Source organism: Aptenodytes patagonicus, chromosome 8 (genome assembly GCF_965638725.1).
Source record: "Aptenodytes patagonicus chromosome 8, bAptPat1.pri.cur, whole genome shotgun sequence".
In the NCBI taxonomy this organism is placed as follows: Eukaryota; Metazoa; Chordata; class Aves; order Sphenisciformes; family Spheniscidae; genus Aptenodytes; species Aptenodytes patagonicus.
Window position 1 is genome coordinate 20,748,424 of NC_134956.1, and position 11,184 is coordinate 20,759,607.

The window sequence follows — 11,184 nt, forward strand, 5'->3', positions numbered from 1 at the left end:
TTTAGAATTGCTTTGGAGTAGGAACTTATTAAAAGACTTGCCATTTTCTTTATCCTTTGCTAGCGAAGCAGAAAGTTCCAAGGTAAGTTATTGGGGATCTCTGACAGAGGAGTCTTCACGGCATGGATAAAATAGACATAATCATAATCCAAATTTCCATGTATGTATATTTTTTGCTACAATTTAATATAGCTGTTATAAGTAATTTTCCCAGATCCCTCTTGAATCTTGTCCATACGATGAATTTTTGGTTTGTAATTCATTCTGAACTATAGTGCTAGAAAGTGCAGTTTTGTGTGTGTTTGTATAGAATTTTAAGTGGTTACCTTGCGTAGGCAGATTAGGACTATTCATGCAGCTCATGTACTGAACTAATTAAATTTCTAAGCATTTAAGATCAATTCTCATACTGCTCAAACTTTTACATTGGTTTTCGTATATAGATTTACACCAATTTCAATTACATCTATTTTAAAATCACACTGTTTAACTATTTTAAAATCATAGTTTTACCGAAAAGAATTCCTGAGGTGACGTTAACTTTGGGTTTTTCCCAAAACATTTGTAAATGTTGAACAAATTACATGCAAAGGAGGTGATAGTGTGATACTTGGTGCCATCTGCTGCTCAATAAACGAAGTTCAGTTTTACTATGGAAAATTTTGGAGGGAAATGAACTGGGTTCGGCTTTTGTTTAAACCTTTTATAGCTGATAGTAAAAGAGCAAGGCAACTTTTACTTCTGGAGTTAGTTGCAGGCTGCACACTTTCTTGAGTATGCTTATTCCCCAAGTAGCCAGAACTGTACTGATGTTCACAAAATAATTCATGTCTTAGTATTCCAGGTGTCCAGATAGGTGTCCAGCTAACTACAAATTAGCCAGGCAGTGATTCTCCAGGATGTCTTACAGATTTGGCTGATGAAAAATAATTTAAATTTCTGTGTATCTTTATTTCTGTGAAATAAATTGATTTTTGAATGGACAGTCTAGTCTATTAAAAAATTACATAGTCTCTTTAATTATGGACTTTTCAACCCAAAACCAAAATGGCCATCAATGAGAAACAATAGATACAATTAGTGCTGTACCTATGTGGAAAAGTTAACAGATCAAGTTCGTTCTTTGTGACTGAGTTAGAGTTGGGAATCTCATTAAAAGAGGGCACTACAGAGAAGCTGAACATCATGAAGAATTTGGGTGTCAGAAAGATTGCTGGTTGACCAAAAATTGCTGAACAGCAGCACTATTTGATTGATACTAAGGAAGCTTTAGGGAAATTAATAATGACAGAACCATTGTCAAGCTTAAGAGCCTTCATGTAGTAAACTGAATTAAAAGGAACATTTGTTCCTGGTTTGTTCTGGTTTATACTTACCAAATTTTGGGGATGGGGGAGAGAGATACTTCTGGGTCAAAACAGGGAGGTGAAATGTATCTTGCCTGTGTGCCAAAACACTCGGTTTCTGCCATTTTACTTGCTTTAAAGCAATAACATGTCAAAACAAACGCTTTAGAAATACTGTCGTCTTATAGCATTACTTTTTGCAAGTGTTTAATGTATTTAATGCTTCATCAGCTGTATTCTAACTCTCCACAGCTGATTGATGGAGATAAACTTTACCATCTTTCTATTCTTACAAGTCGAGTAAAGATAAGTTGGTATGGTGTAATTCAGGGTGAATAGCAAGGGAAGGCATTACCTAGTAGGGTAGATGTGATACACCTTCTGTGGTTTTTCATGTAGCTGTGTTGGAACTAGGGCTAAGGGTGGCTGCATTGTAGCCTACCTCCTTACTGTTTTCCAGTAATCCTCCAGTACTGAGGATTAGAACTTCCTCAGTAATGTAATATACAGACAGTTCTGAAAAACGTAATTAAATTGTTACTTGGTCACTCTCTTTCTGATTACTGGTTGCTTTTAGTTAAAGTGAAGTGTCATGTAGTATGATTAATCATAGCTACGCTGACCTGTTTGCACTGAACTAGTGGTAGATCTGTGCATTTTTAAGATGTGGCTTTTTAGCTAATGAACTAAGCTTGAGATACACACTGTGTTAGCTAGTGAAATAGGCTTAAGATACCGTGTACTGAGTTCCTCAGAAAATAATAAAAGTTGAATTTTTACAAAAATTTACAGTATAGGGATATATACGCACACACGTATGTAAGTCTGTATTGATACTGCTCTGGACTTGGTGTATCAGTCTAGTCCTAATCAAGAAATGTTTCTCAAGCATTGTATGAAATACTCTTCTTAGATGAATTTTTTAAATGTTTATGGCTTCAACTTCAAATAGTTAACTGTAAAAATGCATGATTCTTTACTATTTTATTGAAATACTTTAAAAGTTATTTTACTGTTTTGTCAAAAGTCACAGAAGTTTGTTAAAATGTGACATGAATTTGCAATGAAAGTGTATGACATCTCAGGTAACTGGTAAATGTATGCAAAGTATTGTTTGTTTGAAAGGTCAGTTTCTCATTTAAGTAGGGATGAAATTGAGTGCAGAATTGTCAGAGAACAGAATGTGTGAATGTGATGCTTATGGATTTATATATCTTACTGAGTTTTATTATTTTTATTGATCTGTTCCTTGATAGATAAGTATACTGTCCAGTTGTGGAAAAATAGAGTGTTTGTAACAGCTAAAGTATAATGGTTCTACTAATTCCAACATTTAATGCTTTTTCTGTAAATGTGTTTTGTAAAACATGAAATAAACTACAAGTTGAGAATTTTTTAGCTCTAGTGTGTATGACTCAAATTTGTTTTGAATCGCTTACCATTTCTGTTCTATATATTTAAATAATAAATACAGTCTTAAACTATTTTACTGTTGATGATCTGATTTCCTTTTCGTTGTTTTAATGAATTGTTTGAGTTGTGGGATGATGTATTTAGGATTCTGCTTAAGAGTTTTGTGGTGGTGAGCACAAAAGACAGTGCTTTGTTACCTCAGTGTATGAGATAAGGGAAAAATAAGGCCTTGAGTTCCTACGCTATATTGCTAATGATAACAGGTTTCAGTACTGTTTTCTTTCTGCCTTCTCAGTAAGGGGGAGAAAGCAATACCGTTGTTGCTTCCTAACAGTCATACTCATTAAAATTAAATTGTTATAAATCTATTTCATTGCAGCATCCCCTTTACTATTCAGCGACTCTGTGAGTTGCTGACAGATCCTAGGAGGAATTACACAGGAACAGACAAATTTCTAAGAGGTGTGGAAAAGGTATGTATCTTTCTGAGAGAGAACACAGCTAAACAGTCACAACTGCCACTTAAATAACTTCTGAATTACTCCCAAAGGTCTGTTGGTTTCATTATGACTCGTAGCCATAGTATAGCTAATAGCTACTCTAAGTGTATGAGTTTGTTTCGTACCTTTTAACATCAAAAAGCAGTTTTAAAATAACTTGTTTAAGACACAAAAATAAATCTCAGGACTGTAGCTATCGTGTTTCCTAATCACTGTGCAGTACTCAAACTGTAGTTTGTGGAGGGTGTAATGTCACTTTTTATATTGAGTCCTAGCTAAAATAATCAAATAATCAGCTGAAATAATCTGAATTTTTTGATCAGGCATTTCCTTCCACATTTGGGTTCAGATTAGATCCAGTAAGTGAAGGAGAAGGGAGGCCCCTTCCCCCCAGTGTCTTTTGTTTCAGTATTTAAATCCTCTTGTGTAGAGGACTGTGCTTTCGTAAAAGCATACAGATGTCATCGAATGGTATTTTATACCATACCAGCTTATGTCAGAATGTGGGATCTTTCAAAAGTAGAACAACAGACTTTCAGGATGTGGTTCCACATAGGACTTTCTTGATGGCAAAATTGGCTTGAGGTTCCTACTTGACTATTCGGTCGAAGAAAGGTTAATTTGTAAATGGATTGGTTTTCACTGTTACAGTGGATGCAGTCAGGTGTATCTTGCAAGTTAAGATGGGAAGGAGATGGTCAGGAATAAATCATGAGACAGGGATTTCACAAAGCAGTTTCTTAGCCAACGATGAGATGTGTGAAACCACACCTCAGGTTTTATGGAGAACCCTCATTAAAGTTCATCTGGATTAATTTAGCTGTCCCTGTGATAAAAGCCCCTCGTATAATTGGGCTAAATATTGATTTGAAGAGAGAAACTTACTAATTTTTAAGCTAGGTTTCTAGATGTTAAAATTGATTTAGTTTGCAGTGCCATTCAAGAGGGGAGAGGTGGCTAAGCAAAACATACTGAATTAATCATTATTTCTGCCCTTTGTTTATGCAGGGCCAAAATAATTTAACACTTGAAATATGGCTGTGCCAAAAATAGCTAATAGTGCTTGCACACTCTGGATGCAGGACTCGCATACGAATAGAGCATTTCTCCAGCAATTCAGAAGTTTTTCAGCATTTCAGAATACTTTGCTTTCCAGAGATACTTCAGTTAGAAATTACAAACACTTGGGCCTGAGGCTTAATGTGCTGGTCTCGTTATGACAGTAACCCATTTAAGAAAATACTGACTTTTAGTGTAATTTCAGCCTGACCTTGTAAAGAGGGAGCAGAGATACTTGTTATGTATCTGTCATCTGTTGGTAGCTTTCAACCCAATTTTCTGTAGAGATACTTTAACAGATATGACCAAAATCCTTTAACTCTTGAAGTTTTGGGGTGTTGTCAAGAGCTGAAGCTTCTGTTTCTGAACTCTTAATATGTTGTTTGTGTATTACAGAATGTCATGGTTGTCAGCTGTGTATATCCATCTTCAGAGTAAGTATAGTCATCTTTTTCTTGAAACTTTCAGCTTGTGTTAGTAGAGGGGAGAATGTGCGCATGTGTCTCTAATATATTTCTCTTGCTGGCAGCAGTTGTATCCAAAAGACAGACATGCAGAGTTCAGTTTTCATTATCAATAGTTAAGTCAACAGTAGCGATAGTGGTCTGCAAGTGTTACACGTAGTAATTTGGAAATGAACAAACAGCTTTGGAATCGGATATGTGGTACGGTTCGGTATTATCCCCAAACACTAAGCTGTTGTTTTATACCATAGCTGGTGGTGGAAAAAATGGGTACCCCTCGATAACAGTTGCGCTGTAAATTCATATCCTAGCCTATTTCCCTAGTATAATGTATAGGTAGAGAACCCCTTGAGGACTGACAGTGGAGGACTATTTAAGTTGGGGGGGGGAATTCTGTGCAAACAAGCTTAAAGTAATTTAAAGTTCCTTTATTCATAACATTCTCTCTCTTTTTCTTTTTAGCAAAAATAATTCCAATAGTTTAAATCGGATGAATGGTGTTATGTTCCCAGGAAATTCACCAGGGTACTCTGACAGGTAGGTTTAGTTTCAGGAGTTAACTTTTTCTGGATAAAAGCAAGATAGTTCTGGAAATAGCTGGTTCCGATCCCTTACCATTACCTATTCTGATCCCAAATAAGTAGCCTCAAAAATGGGGTGTGACATGGAATATTGGGGGGGGGAAGGAGGGTAGAGGAGGCATGAACATACATGCTATGTAACTCTTATTTTTTTGATCTTTTTGTAACCTCATTGTTTAGAAATTTTTTTTTGTTATTTAAAGTTTTTATTGTAGTTTGCATGTTGTAGGCAAGGAATTTTTTTATTCAATATAAAATAGCAAAGTACCTGATCTTTTTTGTTTTGTTTTGGTGATCTTTTAAAACAAGGTTATAGCTGCTTTCTGCCTGTTAGGAACAGATTACTAAAAGGATGGGTTAACTTTTTTATTATTATTTTTAAAGATCTAATGTAAATGGTCCTGGAACTCCCAGACCAGTAAATCGACCGAAGGTTTCTTTGTCAACTCCTATGACAACAAATGGTTTGCCAGACAGCACGGAACACAAAGAATCAAGCTTGCAGCAAACAGAAGATAAAAAACACAGGTTTGTGAGGAATAATGTATTTCGAACTTTTATTATTCTCAGGTTTTTTTCACTTATATTTTAAAAATATTTTAAAAGAGAATGGCCATCTAAGGTATGCATAATTAAGTCTTAACATACGAATATCTGCAGCAGGATTTGGTGTGTACTTACTACTGTTTGGGCTGCCTAGATAACTATCAGCTCAAGTTTCCACAGTTGCAGTAACACATCTCGTCAGTGTACGGGATGCATAGTAAAAATGAAGAGTGAATAATAGAGTTCAGAAATCCACAGTTACCATATTTGTGTCAGGATGTTAAACTATAACCAGATAGGATATTTCATAAATGTTTGCCACTGATTCTGACAGTAGGAGCTGTCTAATTTGGACCCACCATAGTAGCCTGACCACTCTGCATTTTCATTGACAATCAGGTGAAGGAGGAGTGATGGCTTTGAGGTTTTGTTACGTAGTAAGTGAAGTACTGCTGTTATCTCTTGTAGAGTGTTTAACTTGAAGGAGCTGCTATTTTTTTTTTTTAAAGTGTGACAAGATACAGAATGTTTTTCTTCCATAAAAACTACAGCTGCTTTTGTTGTTTATAGTGAATCGCCAGCATCTGAATCGGAAGGTGCTCAGAGCAGCCCGGTAAAAAATAAGCACTCTGAAGATGATCCTGCAGAAGCAGAAGGACATGAGGTAAAAAGACTTAAATTTGACAAGGAAGGGGAAGCCAGAGATGCACCTAACCAAACTGCCTGCAGTGAAGTTTCTTTAGGCATGGGGGAAGAGACAGAAACATCCTCTACATCTCAGGATAAAGAAAAAGATGCTACTTGTGCCAGACAGCACTGTACAGAGGAAGAGGAGGAAGGTATTTCAGATTTTATTGGTTTTGCTCTGTGCATTTTCCAAGGAGTTGGGATTTTCTTTGCTGGGGACCAGTGCTGTTGGGATTGCTGAATGTCTCCAGTTGTCCATAAAGATGAACTGCTTGTTCATGCTTCAATTTTGCATAATTTAGCAATTCTGTTATTTCTTCTTTTTTCTTTGTCCTACATCTCTATTTAAAAAATCATACAATGGTATTTGAAATCTTCTTAGGCAGTAAATTACATGAGGGCGGTAATAATGCACCAAGAATTCGAGAATCCCTACTTTCGGGTATCATCAGTCTCCTCGCCAGAAGGGGGATGGGTCATACCTACATTTGACTGTCTTTTCATTATTAATGAATTACTGAAATACGGATATAAAGTTATGTTCTTTCACTGAGGAGGCTGAGTGACAATCTCTCCAGATCCTACTAGAACAGTGAAAATTACCTCACTCTGAGGCAGGCCCTGTACCTAATTAAAAAAAGGTAACTGCAGTTAAGAGACCGATCTATTTTTTTATGTATTCTCCAAAGTTCCCTTTAAATACTTATTTTCTTGTGGCTCGTGTATTTGTAAAATGTTCCTCTAGATCAGCATGGATGTACACTTGAAACAGTAATGTTTTCAACCTTTCCAAAAGTCTTGCTTCTGAAGAGAAATGAAGGAACATGGGGAAGCAAGAAGAAATTACTTGTTAGACTATGTGTTTATCCACTGAAGCTTAATTAAGTGAAGCTACCTATTTAATAAAAAAATTGGACTTTATTTTATGGTATATTAGGATAGTTTGGCTATCCTGATGAAGTTGGCTAATACTCTACATCTTCTAATAAAATCAGGGATTGTCAGTTTTTCCTGTCCTTGGCTGTGTTGTAGAAGCATTGCTCAGCATAGCTGGGAATGGGAAGTAGCAGAATTAAGAGTTGTTTAAAAATGCCTTAGTAATACTGTACTTTCACCGTTTCTAGAGTCCTTCATGTCTCCCAGAAATGTTGGTCCAGACAGAAAAGATCAAGAAAAAGACACTGAATCCTCAACTGTGAATGAAGAGACCTCTGAGGAGAACAATCAAATGGAGGAGTCTGATCAGTCTCAAGCAGAGAAGGATTTACACTCAGATAACAGTGAAATTAGTGGATCTGCCAGTAGTGGAGCTGACTGCAGTGAAACTGAAGAGTTAGGGTCCTATGCTAGTGAAACTCCAGAAATTTCATCAGAGACCCCTATGGAAAACAGTGATGAAGCCACAGAAGTTGCGGATGAACCTATGGAGCAAGACTAATTTAAATACACTTAGATGCAGTATTTTCCATAAGGCTCCGGTTTTACACTGTATAAATAATTTTATGTAATAAAGTGGACCTTTAGTTTTACAAAAAGAAGCAGGTTGTAAAATAAACTTCTCCATGGATTGAACCTTGAAAGAGTTGTACATGATAAGAACTGTGAATACCAGCTCCTTCAGGTCCTGCTTACCGCTGAACTTTCGTTTGGTCAAATCAGTGGTTTGTGTATAGTTTTTTTTATTTAGAATAAAAGTTTTTAAACTGGAAGGTAATTATAATTTTGACAACTTTTTTGGAGATTACCACACCTAGTTGTATGTAAGCAAGAAAGCTTTTTGTCTCGTCTTTTTCTGACAGCTATAGCAGTTACTTCATATTTTGGTTACAGTTTCAACATTTGACATGTGAAATACGGGGTTTCATGCTGGTTTCCAGATTTTTATTTGACTACACACTATGAAACCTTACGTTGTGTGTTTCAAAATGTGTTACATTTCACACACATATATGCACGCATGCACACGTACGTGTACCCTCACCGTTCTAAGGGGGAAATGGTATATTTTTCCGTTTCTATAAAAGATAAATACAGCAAATACTTTTTCTATAGGAAAAGACTGAGTTCACCTCTCAAGGCACTTTGTTTTGCCTCTGGAAAACAAAACAAATGAAATCTGGCCCATATGAAACCCTGGAAATATTAACATTGTTGAAAACACCAGAGTAAACACATTCCAAGAGAACTGTTCCGATTACAACACTTTTGTATACTTCTGAGGTGCCTGAGTGAAAGGATTTCATTTATTTATGAGAAAATGTGCTTTATGTTGAGAACTCTGTAATCAAAACATTAGCTTAAACTTTTGTAGAAGAAATGTTTGAAAACATGGTAAGAAAATATCTTGGAAGAAATGAACAGGTACTTGCCTTTTGAGTGCTTCTTGGAGCATTGTGAATATTGTAGAGAAGTCTCAAAATTATTCGAAGGTATGCAGATGGCATCGGTATGATCACACCACTGTATTGGAAGAATTAATATATGACCGTAATTATGTACCTGAGCTAAACGACTCAAAGGTTTAGGGGTGCATAGAAATCACCATGATTTGTATAACACTTTGGAAGTGAACTAAATATTTTTGAACATGCTACTTTGACAGCCAGTGTTACATTTTTTTCAAACCAGCTCAAAGCACAAACTACTGCTTTAAACTCTCGATATTTTCCAGTTCCCATATTTAAAGACATGCAAGCTGCAACCTCCCAGTCACAATTACTGGCTGCCAAATTTATACCTGTTTCTTCAACTGTACCTTTTTGATATTTAGAATTTTTAAATTTCTGTAAAGTAGATTTTTGTAGATTGTAATGAGTGCTCACTGCCATTGTGAAACGGTATATAATTGTATAATTTCTGTGTGTAAACTGAATGCTTGGGCTTTCAATACAGTATTCATATAAAGCAATAAATATTAATGTTATGAAATATCCGAGTACATTTTTATCAGAATTGTCCCTCTTTGGTTTTAAGTTCACATACCTGAAGTACAAAAATGACCTCCAAAATGCATGCTGATAGTTTCTTGTACTACATGGTATGCTTTGTATCATTTCGGGGAAATCTAGGTTTCGATTAATACCGGAATAATTTGGCTCAGTTGGTATATTTATAAAGTTATTTTTTGCTGACATTACCTATCAAGTTCTAAGCAGACAGGATTCAGGGAGATGCTTGCCAAAAAAAAAATCCTATTGATTGAGATCCCCTTATGGAAGGAAAATTGTACTTTGACTCATTCTCATTGTGCTTAAGGGTTGGATGTGTATTCTAAAATTAAAGGACTGAACCAAAATGTTGAAATTAGGAAAGTTTAAAAATATAGTGACATCTTATACTTCTCTTTGTGTTTTTTTTTAATATTTTGCCAATGAGATCAAAACTTTAAAATTTCTAAGTTTAGAGGTTTCTGAAATTTTCTTTAGACTGTTTATTTGTGAAGATATTGTCAATAAACTTGTTCTTTAAGCACCTGTGACCTTTCGATATGTTTGTTTTAGCAGCACTAGTGCTACTGTTGTAGAGACTTGCGGAACAGAAGGACTTTGAGGTATGGATCCATTTACCTATCTTTTTTTTTTTTTTTTTGCAATGGCTGGTGAAAATTGTGAAGTTATGCTTTAACATCACAGTACACATCTTAATACTAAATATGTGCCTACATTTAAAGATTGCATTTACTAAATCAGAGATTTCCCCCCTTCAAAAAAAACCCCACAAAAAACAAACAAACCCTGTGGATTTAAAAAAACAAACAAACAAACCAAACCAAACCTCCTGCATTTCTAAGCAGCCGTATTTTGTTGGAGGCATTACACACCTCCAGATACACGGGCAGCTGCTTTTCCATGTGCGTGGGGGTGTAGCATTTGATCTATTTTCATAGCTTGTATTTTCCTAAATCTGGATGCTTTAAGTTCCATAATTACATACACCCCGGAGCATGTTTCTGTACACAGCCGTTCAGACAGAATTGGTCGTTCTGCTTGCATTCACGAAGGAAGCGTGCGGTTAAACCCCAGAAAACCAGGTGACGGGTGCTTTATAGCGTTCATGGGCGTACTTCCTATTAAAAAGCTATTATAGGGGACCAGAATATAAACAGAAAATGTAATGGAGTTTCCTTTTCAGGATACAAGGTAAAGGTCAGCCCTTAATTCTGCTCTTGACCCTTAAAAAAATTGCTATCTCCAGAAAGTTGATTTCCTTAAAGTATCTGCGACGCTCTGTCAGCCTTGGTTTTTAAACTTCAGGGACTACTTTAATGCTTGCAATAGAGATCGCTTCCTAATAGAGCATGTGCTTGGGGTTATAAAGACTAGTACATTCAGGTTAAAATGTTCAAAAACGTCTTTTGAGTTGATTCAGCGAATGGAGCAGCAGTTGCTGGGATTCGGGGTGAATTTACGTGCCGGAACTTCTGCTGGGCGCTCTCCAGCGACCACCCGAGGAGCATCGGCCAGGCCCCCCAGTGCAAGGGCTTTACTGCAGGAAAGCCTTGCATCCTTTTGTCTCGCAAACGGAGCTCGGAACAACCAAAGCCATATCCTTGTGCAACGACCTCTGGCTTTGTGTCCTTGCCCACCGC

At 36.3% G+C, this 11,184-nt stretch overlaps 1 protein-coding gene across 1 annotated transcript in view; it reads left to right on the forward strand.

Moving 5' to 3' along the window:
• PPP4R2 (protein phosphatase 4 regulatory subunit 2) overlaps positions 1-10,067 on the forward strand; it is a 33,543-nt gene extending 23,476 nt beyond the window's left edge. Inside the window, exons 4-9 of the mRNA XM_076346661.1 lie at positions 3,139-3,232; positions 4,715-4,752; positions 5,245-5,319; positions 5,748-5,891; positions 6,480-6,748; positions 7,721-10,067. Of these exons, the coding sequence (XP_076202776.1) occupies positions 3,139-3,232; positions 4,715-4,752; positions 5,245-5,319; positions 5,748-5,891; positions 6,480-6,748; positions 7,721-8,034 (934 nt within the window). The 3' untranslated portion in view covers positions 8,035-10,067. The remainder of the gene's footprint in view (positions 1-3,138; positions 3,233-4,714; positions 4,753-5,244; positions 5,320-5,747; positions 5,892-6,479; positions 6,749-7,720) is intronic.
• Positions 10,068-11,184: the final 1,117 nt, after the last annotated feature.